Source organism: Tamandua tetradactyla, chromosome 3 (genome assembly GCF_023851605.1).
Source record: "Tamandua tetradactyla isolate mTamTet1 chromosome 3, mTamTet1.pri, whole genome shotgun sequence".
NCBI lineage: Eukaryota > Metazoa > Chordata > Mammalia > Pilosa > Myrmecophagidae > Tamandua > Tamandua tetradactyla.
Window position 1 is genome coordinate 80,695,567 of NC_135329.1, and position 19,065 is coordinate 80,714,631.

Sequence of the window (19,065 nt, forward strand, 5' to 3'; positions counted from 1 at the left end):
TCACCTTAGATTTTAAATAAAATCAATTGCTTTCAAAGTAAAAAGCAGAATGAATTTTCAGTAAGTATAAAATGCTAGCTTGATTTTTTTCTTTCTTTAAGCAGTTAAAAGATGTCATTTTATTCACCTCTAGCCTTCATTATTTCTGAATAAATATTAGCAGTCATTCTTACAACTTCCCCTATTTATAAGGTGTCTGTTTTATTTTGATGTCTTTAAGGTCTGCTATTTATCTATGATTTAAATCTATTTGCCTATAATATACCTAGGTATGGTTTCCTTTTTATTTAGCCTGCTTTTTGTCCCCTAAACGTCTGGATCTGTGGATTGATACAATTTATCTACTTTGAAAAATCTCTCTGTCATTATCTCTCCCATTTTCTTTTTCTATTTTCCAGAAACTTCAATTATTAGCTTGTTAAGCCATTTAATATTTTCCAAAAGACTGTTGACACTTCGTTCACTTTTTTAAAATTGCCAATTTGTACTTCAGTCTGATCTTTTTTTTTTACCTGCATTTAGTCTTCTATTGAGCATTTCTTTTTATGCTTGTAATATTATTTCTAACATTTAATTTAGGATATTGTTGATAGTTTAGATATCTCTCCTAGAATAGCCCATTTTTTAACCATTATTTTTGTATTTCACTAGACTCCTCAACATTTTATCATATCTGACTAATATTTTATCATATCTGACTAATATCTGTCTAATAATTACAATATCTGATTTGTATTTCTACTTTTATTGACTGTTTCCTCTTTAGTCAATGCATCACATTTTCTTGTTTTTCCATGTTTTTTTAAAATTTATTTTGTACCATACATTTATATAAAAGCACAATAGAGGTGGGAGTGAATTATTCTTGTCCCTAGAAAGAGGCACACTCCTGCTCCTGTCACTCCTATTGTCTTTCTTGTTGGAAGGCCTGCAATCCCTGGAGTGTCTCTGTTTTCCTCCTCTGCCCTTTTTGCTGTGGTACACCCCCAACATTGTGCTCAAATTCATGGATAAGAGTTTTATAGGTAATGCAATCTTTCTCTGTCTGGGGCTCCTCTGATATTAATATGCCAAGACAATCAACACATTTCCATTAAAACCTTTTAAAAAGTTGGGCTCCCTATGTGGAAGATGACTCCCAGGTATGAGTCTGGCTCTGGCACCATGGGATCAACAATGCCATCCTGACCAAGAGTGGGAAAAGAAGTGGAACAAATAAGGTATCAGTGGCTGAGAGAGTTCAGAGTTGAGAGGCTACTTTGGAGGTCACTCTTACTCAAGCTTCATTTAGACATTGCTACCTACCATAACTTGTCAACTCCCAAACAAAACCATTCCAGCCAATTCTAAAGAACAACCAGGGTATTATACAAGATTCTACAAAAGTTCCAGGCACTAGGGTAACTTTCCAGAAACCTACAACCTCCAGATGGGTCCCTGGACCAGATAAGTCCTGAAATGCAGAGAGCCCAGCCTCTCCAGAACATCAACCAGTTCCATCCCTCTATCCCAATTTCTCAACAGCCCCTTCCAACATGAAAAAGTTAGATTGGGCATAGCCCAAATACCCCTAAAGAGTGGGGAAAAGATCAAAGGTGATGGTGAAGTTATACAGAAAAGGTAGGGTTTAACAAATGAGTAGGATTGCTGAATGATTATATTGATATTACTTTTAGTCTCCGGCTTTCTTACAACAGCTTGAAGTAAAAACCTAAAATTGTAGAATTGTTACCCATACCAAACTCTGAAATCTGTTCTACAACTAATTGGTGTGATGTGCTTTGAAATTTATTGCTTTCTTACATGCATGTTTTTTCACAAAAAAAAGAAAAAAATAGAGGTAATAAAATAATAAAATAATCCCTATATTAAAAAAAATTAACTAGTTGAAAGGGTGGAAAAAAGAATGTAGAAAAGTGACTAGAACAAAATAAAAACTAGAACAAAACAAAAAGTGATTAGAATAAACAAACAAAAAGTGAGCAAAGCCTTAGGAACTGGTGGGACACCAATATATGCACTGTGGGAGTCTCAGAAGTAGGGGAGAGAGAGAAACAAGCAGAAAGAATTTTCAAAGAAACGATGGCTGAAAACTTGACAAATTTAATGAAAGACATGAATATACATCCAAGTTGCAAAAATTCCAGAGAGGATACACCCAACAGACCCAGGCCACAGCATATTCTGATCAAACTGTCAAATGCCAGAGATAAAGAGGGAAATCTGAAAGACACAAGAAGCAACAACTCACATACAAGGGAGCCTCAAACCAAGAAAGCATCAATTCCTTATTAGAAACCATGGAGGTAAGAGGCAATGGGAAGACGTGTAAAGTGCTGAAAGAAAAAAAATTTAAACCAAGAATGCCATATCTGGTAAAACTGTCTTTGAAAAATGAGGGAGGAATTACAACATTCCTGAATAAACAAGATCTGAGGAACTTTATCACCACTAGACAGATTCATCCTTTAAGAAATGTTAAAGGGATTTATGCAGGTTGAAAGGAAAGGACACTAGATAATTAAGTGAAACCACATGAAAAAATAAAGAACTTCAGAAAAGATAATGACATGGATAATTATAAATACCAGTACTATTCTTTTTATTTGTAACACCAATTTTTAGTTCCTCCAGTATAAAAGGCAAATGCAGACAAAGTAATGATAAATCAACAGTTTTGTACACATAATGTATAATTATGTAACTGGTGACAAGAACTACATAAAGATGGGGGACAGAGGGGTAGAGGACCATAGTTTGTATATGCTACTGAAGTTAAGTTCGTTATCAAAACAAACGAGACTGTTACAGATTTAGGGTATTAAATTTAAGTTCCCTGGTAAGCACAAAGAAAATATTCTCAGAGAATATGTTAGTCATAGAGACAGAAATTAGAACAGAGATTACTAGGTGTGGGGGCAGCGGCAAAAGCAAGTTAACGTGAAAGTAGGGTTTCTGTTTGGGGTGAAGGGGAGTTCTAGTAATGATGGTGGTGAGGGTCCTGCAACACTGTGACTGTGATTAAACTCACTAAATGGTATGCCTGAGGAGGAAGCATGGGTTGGGAAGATTTATGATGCACATGTTTCCACAATTAAATAAAAAGAAAGAGAAACCAAGGATATAATGACAATTAAATGCAATCCATGACACTGGATGAGATCTAAGAATGAAGAGAAAAGACTCAAAAGAAATTATTGAGACAATAAAAAATTGGAATACAGAATGAAAGCTTTAAATCAACGTTAAATTTCTTGAACTTGATGACTGCACTTAAGGTGATTACATAAGTGAATATACTTGTTTGTAGGAAATGTACATGGAAGTATTATGTGTTCAAGGAGTGTAATGTGTGTAACCTGCTCTCAAATGTTCCCAAGGTCACACAGATACGTAGACAGAGAGTGGATAGAGACAATAATATGCCGATGGCAGCAAAACGTTAAAATTGGTGTATTTACAAGCAAACTTACCACCCTCCCCCTATCTACGCGGGACATGATCCCCAGGGGTGTGGACCTTCCTGACAACGTGGGACAGAAATCCTAGAATGAGCTGAGACTCAGCATCAAGGGACTGAGCAAAACCCTAGAATGAGCTGAGATTCAGCATCAAGGGATTGAGATAACCTTCTTGACCAAAAGGGGGAAGAGCAAAATGAGACAAAATAAAGTATCACTGGCTGAGAGATTCCAAACAGAGTCAAGAGGTTATCCTGGAGGTTATTATTACACATTAAATAGATATCACCTTGTTAGTCAAGATGTAATGGAGAGGCTGGAGGGAACTGCCTGAAAATGTAGAGCTGTGTTCCAGTAGCCATTTTTCTTGATGATTGTATAATGATATAGCTTTCACAATGTGACTGTGTGATTGCGAAAACCTTGTGTCTGATGCTCCTTTTATATACCTTATCAACAGATGAGTAAAACATATGGAATAAAAATAAATAATAGGGGGAACAAATGTTAAATAAAATAAATTTAGATTGAAATGCTAGTGATCAATGAAAGGGAGGGGTAAGAGGTATGGTATGTATGAATTTTTTTCTGAATAGATGCAACTGTTCCAAGAAATGATCACAATGATGAATATGCAACTATGTGATGATATTGTGAATTACTGATTATATATGTAGAACGGAATGATCAAAAGTTAAGAATGTTTGTGTTCGGTGTTTTTGGTATTTTTCTTAAAATTAAAAAAATTTGGTGTATTTAGGAATCTGGGAAGTTCTTTTTACGGGATTTGTGTTATTTCTGCAACTGTCCTGTAGGTTTGAAATTATTTCAAAATAAAAAGCTAAAAAAAGAAACAAGCAAACAAAAAAAAATCATCAGGAAACATGGTGGAGTAGGAAGCTCAGTACCTCCACCAAAATAACTACTAAACTGGCAGAAACTGTCTGAATCAACTATTTTGGAACTCTGGAATCTGGTGAAACACTGTGCAATGTCCAAAGAAGAACTGGAAGAGGCTGGAAAATTTCAAGTAAGTATCAGTGAATTTCACCTTCTAAGCAATGGCTACTGACCTCTCCCCATCCTTCAGTCATGTGGCAGGCAGCAGGAGGGACTGCAGCCTGGGCTCCTGGGGTATCCTGCTGGTCTGAGGTGGGCTAAAAGGACCTAAGTATTCAAGCTTCAGAGGGGTGTCATCTGACCACTAATCACTGCCTTGGATCAACTACTCCAGATCATAGGGGTGGGGGGTGAGGGGGGCTGGCTCTGAAGACAGCCACTGTTCCAGACCCCCTCAGGAAAAAGTGACAGAGTCTCAAAGAGGCAGTATCTATTTTTTTCTTTCTCCTCTGTCCCCTCACCATTTGGGAGTGAAAATAGTTTGGAAAAGTCACAGATTGATGTCTCCAGTCTTAGCAACAACAACAAAGAGAACAGCCCCAGAGTAGGGGAAGAACTAGACTCCCAGAACTATAACAACATAATACTCAGAATGCCCAGTTATCAACAAAAAAGTGCAAAACAAAGAAACTAGGAAGTATGGCCCCAGTGGTAGAATGCTCGCCTGCAAAGCAAGAGACCAGGGTTCGATTCCCAGCCCAAGCACCAAAAAAAAAAAAAAAAAAAAGAAATTATGGCCCATTTACAGGAAGAAATAAATTTCCTAGAAACCATGTTTGGAACTATTTAAATCAAATGTCTAAAATATATTCAGTGAGCTACCATGTACAAAGAACTAAAAAAATTAGCAAACTATTGTCTGAACAAAATAGAGACAACACTCATAAAAAGGAAGCAAACAGATATTTTTGAACTGCAGGGTCCAACAATTTGAAAGGAAAAACTCATTATATGGATTCAACAGCATATCTGAACAGACAAAAGAATGGATCAGAGAATTTGAAGACAAAGTGATTGAAATTGTCCAGTGTGAGGAAAAGAGAGAATACTGAAAAAAAATCAACAGAGCTGAGAAAACCGGGCCCAATGTTAAGCACAACATGTGAGTTACTGTGGTCCAAAAAGGATAAGAGAGAGACAAAAAGAATAGAAAATGGATCTGAAAGAATCAAGACCAAAAACTTCCCAAATCTGATAAAAGACATGAATGTACAAATCCAGGAAGTTCAACAAGCTCCCAGAAGGACAAACTCTAAGAGATGAACACCAACACATGAGAGTGAAATTGTTAAAATCCAAAGATAAAGAGAGGATTCTGAAAGCAGCAAGAGAGAAGTGACTTGTCACATACAAGGGATGCCCAGTGAGCTCAACAGCGGATTTTTCATCAGAAACCATGGATCAAGTCAGTGGAATAGCATGTTTAAAGACTAAAGAAAAAACTATGAATCAAGAATTCTATACCTGGCAAAATTAAATTTCAAAAATAAAGGAGAAATTAATACATTTACAGTAAAGCAAAAGCTGAAAGAGCTCACAAGCAGAAGAGCTGGCCTATATGAAAAGCTAAAGGGAATCCTTCAGCCTGAAATAAAAGGAACTAGACAGTAACTCTAAAAGCCATAAGAAAAAAAAAAAGCCATAAGAAGAAATAAAGCACACAAGTAAATATACAATCCTGTATTACTGTATTTTTGGTTTACAACTGCTTTTTCTCCCCTATGTGATTTAAAAGGCAAATGTGTGAAACAACATTTTAAGTTTATGTTATTGAGCGTACAGTGCATGAAGATATAATCTGAGACAATAACAATATAAAGCGGGAGAGATGGAATATACAGAATATAGAGGATTTATCAATAGTACATATGGGTAAAAATTTCAATCTACCAAGATTATTTTTTGTCTGAAATATCTTTATTTCAACTCCATTTTTTAAAGAAAAATGGAGAAAATTCACCACCAACAATAAATCTGTATTACAGAAAATGTTAAAGGAAGCTCTCCAGGCAGAAAGGAAATGACAGATGAAGAACTGTTATCTACATGAATAATTACAGGCTCCAAAAATGTTAGCCACATGGAGAGATTATAAAACTTTTTTCTCATCTATTAAAATCTGTTTAACACAATCAGTGATTTAAACCTGTGAGGTTTACAGCAAATGTAGAAGTAAATGTATAACAACAATAGCACAAAGGGTAGGAGACAGGAAAACGAAGAATGCTGTTGTAAAGGATGTTATATGAAATATGAAACAGTGTATTATTTGAAGTTCAATGTGATAAGTTAGGGAAACAGATTGTAAACACTAGAAAAATCTTTTAAAAATAAAAAAAGAGCTATAACTAATAAGACAACAGTGGGGGGGGGGGTTTGGAATGGAATATTAAAGAAAATACTTGATAAAGCTAAAAGTAACCAGGAAAAGGAAAGATGGAACAATTGGAAAACATCTAGCAAGATGGTAAATTTAAATTTAAATATATGATTAATTACACTAAATATAAATGGTTTAAATACTGCAGTAACAAGGCATGGATTATCAAACCAAATTTTAAAAGCAAGACATAATTATATGCTGTCCTCAAGAAACCCACTTTAAATACAATAATGCAAACATGCTGAAAGTAAAAGGATGTAAAAAAATATATACAAACACTGATTACAAGACAGCTAAAGTAGCTATATTAATATATTAAAACAAAAAAAACAGGAATAAAGAGAGACATTTCATTATGATAAAGGTGTCGATTACTTAAAAAAAAACAAAAAAAGCCTCACACAATCACAACAAAATGAAAAAACCCTAACTGTGTATATATCAAATAACAGAACCTCAAAATAAATGAAGCAAAAAAGAGATGAAAAGAGAAATAGACAAATCCATAACTAAGGTTGGCAATTTCAATAATTTTCTCTCAGCAATTGGTAGAACAAGGAAACAGAATACCAACAAGAATATAAAAGATGTAAACTCTACCAACCAAGTTATCAACTGACATTTCACCCCAATAACACCCACCCAACAACAGAAGATGCATTTTTTTAAAATTGTTCATGGAATACTCAGCAACACAGGCCATAAACTGGGCCATATCATAGTAAGACAAGTCTCAGGACCGGACTTCCGGAGAAGATGGCGGCTTAGAAAGATGTGCGGGTCTTAGTTCCTCCTCCAGAACAGCTACTAAAGAAATAGAAACAGTACAGAACAGGTCCCGGAGCCACGACAGAGACCAAAAACACAGCGTACCCCATTCTGGAATGGCTGAACCGGCAGGGAGAATCCGCTGCGGTGAGATCACCGAGGGGCGCGCACTGCCCCGGGTCGGGGCGGCTGGCGGCCGGAGTCCCCTCCTCCCGCCTTCCCGGGCCGACTGGGAGAATTGGACAGGCGGTCTCCTCAAGCCGTGGCGGCTGGTGCCTGTGCCCCCCACGCATGGCCCCCTGGACCGGCTGGGAGAATTGGATCGGAGGTCGCCCAAGCCGCGGAGACCAGCGACCGGGGTCCCTTCCACACACGTGGCTTCCCGGTCCGGCTGGGAATGTTGGATAGGCACTCCCCAAAGCCGCGGCAGCCGGCGCCCCCCCGCCACGCTTGGCGGTCCGGGCTGGCTGGGAGATTTGGACCGGCACTCCCCCAAGCCACGGAGACCGGCGACCCTCCACACGCGCGGATTTCCGGGCCGGCTGGGAGATTCGGATCGGCACTCCCCCAAGCCGCTTCGGCTGGCGACCCCCCCTACAGCGAGAGTTTTCCAAAGTTAAAGAAGCCACAGCATCTTTTACTGGTGGGACCCACAGACAGACAAACGCCACCTACTGGGCAGGATAAGAAAAACAGAGCCCAGAGATTTCACAGAAAAAATCTTTCAACCTGCTGGGTCCCACACCCAGGGAAATCTGATTAAATGCCCAGACGCCAGCAGAAAATAACGGATCACGCTCGGAAAATTGAAGATATTGCCCAGTCAAAGGAACAAACCAATAGTTCAAATGAGATACAGGAGCTGAGACAACTAATGCTGAATATACGAACAGAAATGGAAAAACTCTTCAAAAACCAAATCAATAAATTGAGGGAGGACATGAAGAAGACATGGGCTGAACAAAAAGAAGAAATAGAAAATCTGAAAAAACAAATCACAGAACTTATGGGAGTGAAGGACAAAGTAGAAAAGATGGAAAAAACAATGGATACCTACAATGGTAGATTTAAAGAGACAGAAGCTAGAATTAGTGAACTGGAGGATGGAACATCTGAATTCCATAAAGAAACAGAAACTATAGGGAAAAGACGGAAAAAATTGAGCAGGGGATCAGGGAACTGAATGACAATATGAAGCGCACAAATATACGTGTTGTGGGTGTCCCAGAAGGAGAGGAGAAGGGAAAAGGAGGAGAAAAACTAATGGAAGAAATTATCACTGAAAATTTCCCAACTCTTATGAAAGACCTAAAATTACAGATCCAAGAAGTGCAGCGCACCCCAAAGAGATTAGACCCAAATAGGTGTTCTCCAAGACACTTACTAGTGAGAATGTCAGAGGTCAAAGAGAAAGAGAGGATCTGGAATGCAGCAAGAGAAAAACAATCCATCACATACAAGGGAAACCCAATAAGACTATGTGTAGATTTCTCAGCAGAAACCATGGAAGCTAGAAGACAGTGGGATGATATATTTAAATGACTAAAAGAGAAAAACTGCCAACCAAGACTTCTATATACAGCAAAACTGTCCTTCAAAAATGAGGGAGAAATTAAAACATTTTCAGGCAAAAAGTCACTGAGAGAATTTGTGAACAAGAGACCAGCTCTGCAAGAAATACTAAAGGGAGTGCTAGAGTCAGATACGAAAAGACAGAAGAGAGAGGTATGGAGAAGAGTGTAGAAAGAAGGAAAATCAGATATGATATATATAATACAAAAGGCAAAATGGTAGAAGAATATATTATCCAAACAGTAATAACACTAAATGTTAATGGACTGAATTCCCCAATCAAAAGACATAGACTGGCAGAATGGATTAAAAAACAGGATCCTTCTATATGCTGTCTACAGGAAACACATCTTAGACCCAAAGATAAACATAGGTTGAAAGAGAAAGGTTGGGAAAAGATATTTCATGCAAATAACAACCAGAAAAGAGCAGGAGTGGCTATACTAATATCCAACAAATTAGATCTCAAATGTAAAACAGTTAAAAGAGACAAAGAAGGACACTATATACTAATAAAAGGAATAATTAAACAAAGAGACGTAACAATCATAAATATTTACGCACCGAATCAGAATGCCCCAAAATACGTGAGGAATACACTGCAAACACTAAAAAGGGAAATAGACACATATACCATAATAGTTGGAGACTTCAATTCACCACTCTCATCAATGGACAGAACATCTAGACAGAGGATCAATAAAGAAATAGAGAATTTGAATATTACAATAAATGAGCTAGACTTAACAGACATTTATAGGACATTACATCCCACAACAGCAGGATACACCTTTTTCTCAAGTGCTCATGGATCATTCTCAAAGATAGACCATATGCTGGGTCACAAAGCAAGTCTTAACAAATTTAAAAAGATTGAAATCATACACAACACTTTCTCGGATCATAAAGGAATGAAGTTGGAAATCAATAATAGGCGGAGTGCCAGAAAATTCACAAATACGTGGAGGCTCAACAACACACTCTTAAACAACGAGTGGGTCAAGGAAGAAATTGCAAGAGAAATTAGTAAATATCTCGAGGCGAATGAAAACAAAAACACAACATATCAAAACCTATGGGACGCAGCAAAGGCAGTGCTAAGAGGGAAATTTATTGCCCTAAATGCCTATATCAGAAAAGAAGAAAAGGCAAAAATGCAGGAATTAACTGTCCACTTGGAAGAACTGGAGAAAGAACAGCAAACTAACCCCAAAGCAAGCAAAAGGAAAGAAATAACAAAGATTAGAGCAGAAATAAATGAAATTGAAAACATGAAAACAACAGAGAAAATCAATAAGGCCAGAAGTTGGTTCTATGAGAAAATCAAAAAGATTGATGGGCCCTTATCAAGATTGACAAAAAGAAGAAGAGAGAGGATGCAAATAAATAAGATCAGAAATGGAAGAGGAGACATAACCACTGACCTCACAGAAATAAAGGAGGTAATAACAGGATACTATGAACAACTTGACGCTAATAAATACAACAATTTAGATGAAATGGACGGGTTCCTGGAAAGGCATGAACAACCAACTTTGACTCAAGAAGAAATAGATGACCTCAACAAACCAATCACAAGTAAAGAAACTGAATCAGTCATTCAAAAGCTTCCTAAAAAGAAAAGTCCAGGACCAGATGGCTTCACATGTGAATTCTATCAAACATTCCAGAAAGAATTAGTACCAACTCTCCTCAAACTCTTCAAAAAAATCGAAGTGGAGGGAAAGCTACCTAATTCATTCTATGAAGCCAACATTACCCTCATACCAAAACCAGGCAAAGATATTACAAAAAAAGAAAACTACAGACCAATCTCTCTAATGAATATAGATGCAAAAATCCTCAACAAAATTCTAGCAAATCGAATCCAACAACACATTAAAAGAATTATACATCATGACCAAGTAGGATTCATCCCAGGTATGCCAGGATGGTTCAACATAAGAAAATCAATTAATGTAATACACCATATCAACAAATCAAAGCAGAAAAATCACATAATCATCTCAATTGATGCAGAGAAGGCATTTGACAAGATTCAACATCCTTTCCTGTTGAAAACACTTCAAAAGATAGGAATACAAGGGAACTTCCTTAAAATGATAGAGGCAATATATGAAAAACCCACAGCCAATATCATCCTCAATGGGGAAAAATTGAAAACTTTCCCCCTAAGAATAGGAACAAGACAAGGATGTCCATTATCACCACTATTATTCAACATTGTGTTGGAGGTTCTAGCCAGAGCAATTAGACAAGAAAATGAAATACAAGGCATCAAAATTGGAAAGGAAGAAGTAAAACTATCACTGTTTGCAGACGATATGATACTATACGTCAAAAACCCGGAAAAATCCACAACAAAACTACTAGAGCTAATAAATGAGTACAGCAAAGTTGCAGGTTACAAGATCAACATTCAAAAATCTGTAGCATTTCTATACATGAGCAATGAACAAGGTGAAGGGGAAATCAAGAAATGAATTCCATTTACAATTGCAACTAAAAGAATAAAGTACCTAGGAATAAATTTAACTAAAGAGACAAAAAACCTATACAAAGAAAACCACAAAAAACTGTTAAAAGAAATCACAGAAGACCTAAATAGATGGAAGGGCATACCGTGTTCATGGATTGGAAGACTAAATATAGTTAAGATGTCAATCCTACCTAAATTGATTTACAGATTCAATGCAATACCAATCGAAATCCCAACAACTTATTTTTCAGAAATAGAAAAACCAATAAGCAAATTTATCTGGAAGGGCAGGGTGCCCCGAATTGTTAAAAGTATCTTGAGGAAAAAAAACGAAGCTGGAGGTCTTGCACTGCCTGACTTTAAGGCATATTATGAAGCCACAGTGGTCAAAACAGCATGGTATTGGCATAAAGATAGATATATCGACCAATGGAATCGAATAGAGTGCTCAGATATAGACCCTCTCATCTATGGACACTTGATCTTTGATAAGGCAGTCAAGCCAACTCACCTGGGACAGAACAGTCTCTTCAATAAATGGTGCCTAGAGAACTGGATATCCATATGCAAAAGAATGAAAGAAGACCCATATCTCACACCCTACACAAAAGTTAACTCAAAATGGATCAAAGATCTAAACATTAGGTCTAAGACCATAAAACAGTTAGAGGAAAATGTAGGGAGATATCTTATGAAACTTACAATTGGAAGCGGTTTTATGGCCCTTAAACCTAAAGCAAGAGCACTGAAGAAAGAAATAAATAAATGGGAGCTCCTCAAAATTAAACACTTTTGTGCATCAAAGAACTTCATCAAGAAAGTAGAAAGGCAGCCTACACAATGGGAGACAATATTTGGAAATGACATATCAGATAAAGGTCTAGTATCCAGAATTTATAAAGAGATTGTTCAACTCAACAACAAAAAGACAGCCAACCCAATTACAAAATGGGAAAAAGACTTGAACAGACACCTACCAGTAGAGGAAATACAAATGGCCAAGAGGCACATGAAGAGATGCTCAATGTCCCTGGCCATTAGAGAAATGCAAATCAAAACCACAATGAGATATCATTTCACACCCACCAGAATGGCCATTATCAACAAAACAGAAAATGACAAGTGCTGGAGAGGATGTGGAGAAAGAGGCACACTTATCCACTGTTGGTGGGAATGTCAAATGGTGCAACCACTGTGGAAGGCAGTTTGGCGGTTCCTCAAAAAGCTGAATATAGAATTGCCATACGACCCAGCAATACCATTGCTGGGAATATACTCAAAGGACTTACGGGCAAAGACACAAACGGACATTTGCACACCAATGTTTATAGCAGCGTTATTTACAATTGCAAAGAGATGGAAACAGCCAAAATGTCCATCAACAGAAGAGTGGCTAAACAAACTGTGGTATATACATACGATGGAATATTATGCAGCTTTAAGACAGGCTAAACTTATGAAACATGTAATAACATGGATGGACCTATTGAAAATTATGCTGAGTGAGTCTAGCCAAAAACTAAAGGACAAATACTGTATGGTCCCACTGATGTGAACCGACATTCGAGAATAAACTTGGAATATGTCATTGGTAACAGAGACCAGCAGGAGTTAGAAACAGGGTAAGATAATGGGTAATTGGAGCTGAAGGGATTCAGACTGTGCAACAGGACTAGATTCAAAAACTCAAAAATGGACAGCACAATAATACCTAATTGTAATGTAATTATGTTAAAACACTGAATGAAGCTGCATCTGAGCTATAGTTTTTTGTTTGTTTGTTTGTGTCTTGTTTTTTTTTCTTTTTCCTTTTTTATATATTTTTTATTTTTTATTATTACTATTATTTTTATTTTTTTCTCTATATTAACATTCTATATCTTTTTCTGTTGTTTTGCTAGTTCTTTTCCTAAATCGATGCAAATGTACTAAGAAATGATGATCATACATCTATGTGATGATATTAAGAATTACTGATTGCATATGTAGAATGGAATGATTTCTAAATGTTGTGTTAATTTCTTTTTTGTTTTTTTAATTAATAAAAAAAAACAAAAAAAAATCCACCCTACCTCAAATAGCACTTCCCTACATACTACGATCAGTTTTCTGGTTTTATTTTTTTCCAAGTATTATTACTCCCTAATACTTCCTGGCACAAATTAGGTACTCAGGAAATATTTGTTGACTGACTGAATAAATATTAGGACCTGGAATATATTTCTCCAGAAGCAGTGTTGTATCTCACCTCCTTCCTCATGGAACAAGTAGCCAAGGCCTTGGGCAATGGCTCACAAATCTAGAATTACCCATGGCACCTTTGTTCATTGCTATAGAATAATCTTTAGAAATGGAAGAGAGTAATGATAAAGTAGCTTTTGCAGTACAGACACAATAAAAATTAGAAGGCACTCTACTGTTTTCCTTTGACCATACCTGTGTGAGGGGAAGAAACACATTTATTCATTTAATTAATTTGCTCATTCATTCATCAAATATTTATCTAATGTCTACTCTATGTTAGGCACTGTTCTATGTGTTGGAAATATAGCAGTGAATAAAACAGATAAAAATCCTTAAAAAAAAAAAAGACAAGTCTCAGTAAGTTTCAAAGATTCCTCATGGAATTAAACTAGAAATTTAAATTGGAAAAATATCTAGAAAATCTTCAAATAACTGGAAGTTAAGAAAATACATCTAAAATGCCTATGGGTCAAAGGAAAAAAAATATCTTGGACAGAAGAAAAATAAAAACACAAGAAATCAAAATTTGTGAGATACAGCTAAACAATTGGAAGAAAATTTATAGCTTTAAATATTTATATAAGAAAAGAAAAATGGCATAAAAATCAAAGATCTAAGAAGCCCCCACCTTAAAAACCTAGAGAAAGAAAAGCACAGTAATCCCAAGTTAAATAGAAAGAAGAAAATAATAAAAATAAGAGCAGTAGAAAGTGAAATGGAAAATGGACAGAGGAAAAAACATCAGTGAGACCAAAATCTAGTTCTCTGAAATGATTAAGGTAAAATGAGATAAAGCACAAATTACCAATGAGGAATGAAAATAGGGTCATCAGTACAGATCCTTTAATATCAAAAGGATAATAATGTAATATTATGAACTTGTTGCCAACAAATTCCACAAGTTAAATGAAACAGATAAATTCCTTTAAAGATACAAAGTACCAAAACTGACTAAAGGAGAAATAGAAAGTCTGAATAGTTCCATAACTTTAGAAACTGAGTAAAACATCAAACTTTACAAAGAAAAATCTTCCTTACAATGGGAACATTTAATTATATATAAATTATTCCTTACTAAAGTTAATTTTATTTTTATTTTTTATTTTTGGCATGAGCAGGCTCCTAAAGTTTATTTTAAAAGCAAAAAAAAAAGAAAAAAGTAAGACTAAACCAGCATGTCTAAGAATGTATACTTTGGAGATAAAAATATAAAGAAACATGAGGAAATAAAAACTTAAAAGTCTGAATTGTGTTTATTTTGGGACACAGGAAGGTTATGATTTTGGTGGGGCACATGCAAGGGCTTCTGGCCAGCAAAGGTAGTTACTGGCATGGGTGATAGTTACAAAGGAATATTTACCTTTCAATAATTTACTAAACTATATATTTGTGTTGTCTCATTTTCTGTATCTGTGTATTACTTTACAATACTAAGGTTTTGGGTTTTTTAAAAAGAAAACCAGTTAAAGGTTGTAAGTGCTTTAAGAACCCTAAAGTCTTTCACCCCCTTTTTTGTTTGTTTTTGTCAAGAAAAACTAACTCTTTTTCTAACCTCTTTACATAACTATCACTGGAATTTAACCATTTCCTCTTTGGTCTAAATATCACTTCCATGAAACAATGTTATGACACCTTTCACAGGGCAAGGGCGGGGATCAGATGGGAATAAGCTTTAAATGAAATATCCAGAAATTCAAGTTAAATGATATATATATTTAATAACTGTAGTCACAAAATTTAACAATGCATACGTGCAAAATAAATATTTATACATATAATAACAGATATATACAAATTTGACTACTAAAGAGTAGTGTAGACTTAATTCGATCCATAAAAACTCTAAACATGATCACATCATTGGAAAGGCAGCACAACGTAGTGGCTAAGAGAAACGGTTCTGGATCAGGCGGCCTGGTGCAAGCCCAGCTCTCCCACACACTGGCTACAAACCTCGGGCAAGGGCCCTCCCTGTAAATCAGATTATAACAACACTAACCTCACCGGCACATGTGAGGATTTCCTGGGTTAGCACATATAGGACATCAAGAACTATACCTGGTGCATACGTGGTAAGCACTCACTCAGCATTAGCTTTCATGGCTGTTTCTGTACCCTAAATAAATACTAATGGTGTTCTTTTGGAAAACAAAAAAGAAAAGAAAAAACAAAAAAGAAAACAAAACAAAAAAAACCTCTTACCCTCCTTTATGCTTCTTTTTCTTGGGAGTGTCTTCTTCTGACGTCCTCCTGCCCCGACCCCGAGAGCCTCTTTTTTCTTTCTGACCCCGACCTTCTGAAAAATAATAATAACTGAGACTATTTTCACAGAATTCACTAGAGCAGGACAAGATTTACCCAAATATGTTATTTACCATAATATCCCTATTTCAAGTATTAGACAAAATTCTTCATAACCCCATAGTCAATAGTAACAAAATAAAGAAGACAGTAACGACTTGCTTTTTAACCCACGTCCTCCAGAACTCTCAAAGTCACTGCCCTCCATCTTATCCTTCAGATCAGCTTCGAAGCGTGCTAGGTCCGCATCAAGCCTTCGAATGTGCTTGTCTACCTGTACAAAAGAATACTCAAAAATCTTAAATAAAAGCAAAATACCTCAAGAATCAGAAATCCACTAAGAAAGCAACGAGGAAGAACTTTCTTACACTTTAATTTTGTTTTCAGTCAATAGAACTCTGCTTAAACAAGGCCCATATTTCACTTAAAGCTGACAAAAACAAACTATATACATATGTGAATAATATATATATTCAAACAAATGACTCCTTCTAACCAAACAAACAAAGGCAAAGCTGAACAAAACTGTGGCGCTGGCCCCTGGAGAAGGGTGTGCCTGATGTGCACTGCTTCCTAAAGCATGCCTCTCTCAAGGCTGTCCTCCACCCAGTGCGCAGCTGCTGAGCAGTCCTCCCTCAGGTCTCATCCCATGGCAAGAGGCCTCCCTCCCACCTGCAGTGCCTCACCATCTCGTAGGTCTGCATGGCCAGCTGCACCTTGTCATCGCTGTACTCCTTGCACCTGCTGTAGGCGCTCTGGATCTTCTGAAGGTGCTCCACACGTTGGTCAGGAGAGAGGGTCTTAACAGTTGAGATGTACTCTGCAGCCAGGATGTCAATTTCTGCCTTCTTATCTGATGGCGAAAGGGTTGAAAAGCTAGTCCCTACCTAAGGAGGTGCTACTACCCACTTCAGGTAGGCTGGTGCAGGCCTGGTCAGCACAGCCAGGCTGGAGAGCAGTGTGCCATCATTTGGACAGTCTGCCCAGGACAAGCATCCATGCAGCCCCTTTTGATTCTCGTGTCCCTGCTGGAGCAATATATTATGTGGTCACTCTACATCTGATCCAGCATATTACTCACAGGTATATATCCTAAAGGCAGCAGGCAGGATATATGCCAGAAAAAGTTCCTGACAGCAGAAAACAGGAAGCAACCTAAACGTGCAAACTACAGTAAAAGAGATGAACAAACTGTGGTGCACGCACACAACAGTATGTTAGACTGCAGCAGAAAGAATGAACATGACAAAATGGATAAATCCCACTAAAAATGATAAAGAGTGAAAAGGCAGGACACAAAGGAAAACTGTGTGATTCTGTCACTATAGAGTTCAGAAGCATCCACAACTGGACTTTTGGGTGGACGGAAGAGGATCAGCACCCAATTCAGGAGGTCAGTGACTAGGTGAGTTGGGGGTCGCACAGAGTTTCCCGGACAGAGAGGGCCACCTGATGTAGGTATCAAGTTCTCTATAAAAGTTCTATGCTTGGTTCTGAATATGTGTTATTTCTCACAATAGAGAACTCTTTGTATGCCACAGTCAAGATGCTGTACCCAAGTGAAAAAACGTAGCTTTTCCAAACTTGCAAAACATGTCCCTAACTCAATGAATGAAAAGTCACCACACAGAAGCACATCAACAGGAAATACAAAACCCAGGACTAAAGAGAATATCCCAAAAGCTTCTGAAGAGGAGAAATTAATAAATAAAAATGGTGAGCAGTCCAAACGGCTTCAGACTTCTCAATGGCAATAAGAAAGCAAGAAGACAAAGCCACGAGGCCTTCCACACACTGAGGAAAATGACTACCAGCCTGGAATCCCAGCCCCCTCCCCATCAAATGGGAGGCTAAACACACTTGCAGACATGCAGCAGGTCAAGTGGAGGTTTATTTCCCTATGTACCCACCTCAGAAAACTACCAGAGGAAAAGCTCCACCTAAACAAGGGAGTCAACCAAGAAAGGACATCTGAGATCCCAGGGGCAGGGTGGAGCCCTGGAGAGGCAAGGGGGGATCCCAGGGCAGCACTGAGGGCCTAGAGACATGCAAGTCCGACGAGATCATGGACAGAGGGCTCCAAGGAGGGCATAGAAGGAGCCAGTGGGTCTTCTGTGAGGCCACACCAACAAAGGTTGTGGGGTGTGAGGGTGCAGAATATGAGGGACAAAGCTGTATAGTAATGAATCTGGCCTCTGTCCCTACACATAGGAGATAACCTCTAGACATTTGGAATGTCCTGTGGTAGGAGTATCTTTGGCCACAGCATGCCTCCAGACCACAGCGAGAGTATATAACTCCTGTGCTGACCAGCCACACCAGCAGTCAGAGGGGAGGAAGCTGCCCACCACAAAGGCCATCCACAGAATTATGGATTAAGGGGTAGGGGCTTTGAGCAACGTCCATTGGCCTACCACCCAGACTTCTGGAAGGAGAGGGGACTACAGATTGAGTTCAACCACATGGGTGTGGATTCCATCAGTCATGCTTAAATAATGAGACCCCAGGGAACTCCGGGCACTCAAAGCCCTGATACGCTTCCATGATGGAGAAAAGACTCGGCTGCCATAAAAGATTGTAATGACCTCTGGCCCCACATGGAGAGGACTCAGGGGCTGGTGTGTGCGACCCTCCCAGAGTACGCCCTTGACTCTCTTCTTTTGGCTTCTCTCATTTGTATCCTTTTAGTATTACTGTAGTCATTAGTATCACGCTTCCAGTAAGTTGTGAGAGTCGTCCTAGCAAATTACTGACCCCTTAAATTGGGAACCAGTTGGTAAGAAGAGCGCTGGCCCTGGGGAGCCCTAAACCTGTGACTGGTTGGTGCCTGGGGGGCAGGCCTGTAGAGGGCGGCCCTGAGCATAGGGTCCAGCCTAACTTGGGGTCATGACAATTGAAGTGAACTGAGTACCACAGTCTTTGTAGCAGCTGATTGATGTTTTCGTAGTCTAAATAAA

General features: G+C 37.9%; 1 protein-coding gene across 3 annotated transcripts in view; it reads right to left on the reverse strand.

Annotated features, from left to right (window-relative positions):
- Positions 1 to 19,065, reverse strand: part of ING5 (inhibitor of growth family member 5) — a 37,584-nt gene that overhangs the window by 15,201 nt on the left and 3,318 nt on the right. The window contains exons 3-6 of one of the 3 annotated variants that reach the window (XM_077153376.1): positions 16,795 to 16,961; positions 16,271 to 16,382; positions 16,010 to 16,103; positions 14,986 to 15,778 (exon numbers count right to left, since the gene is read on the reverse strand). In XM_077153376.1, the coding sequence (XP_077009491.1) occupies positions 15,574 to 15,778; positions 16,010 to 16,103; positions 16,271 to 16,382; positions 16,795 to 16,961 (578 nt within the window). In that variant the 3' untranslated portion in view covers positions 14,986 to 15,573. Of the gene's footprint in view, positions 1 to 14,985; positions 15,779 to 16,009; positions 16,104 to 16,270; positions 16,383 to 16,794; positions 16,962 to 19,065 lie in introns of those variants that run through there. The other 2 variants (XM_077153374.1, XM_077153373.1) reach the window with 2 other exon arrangements.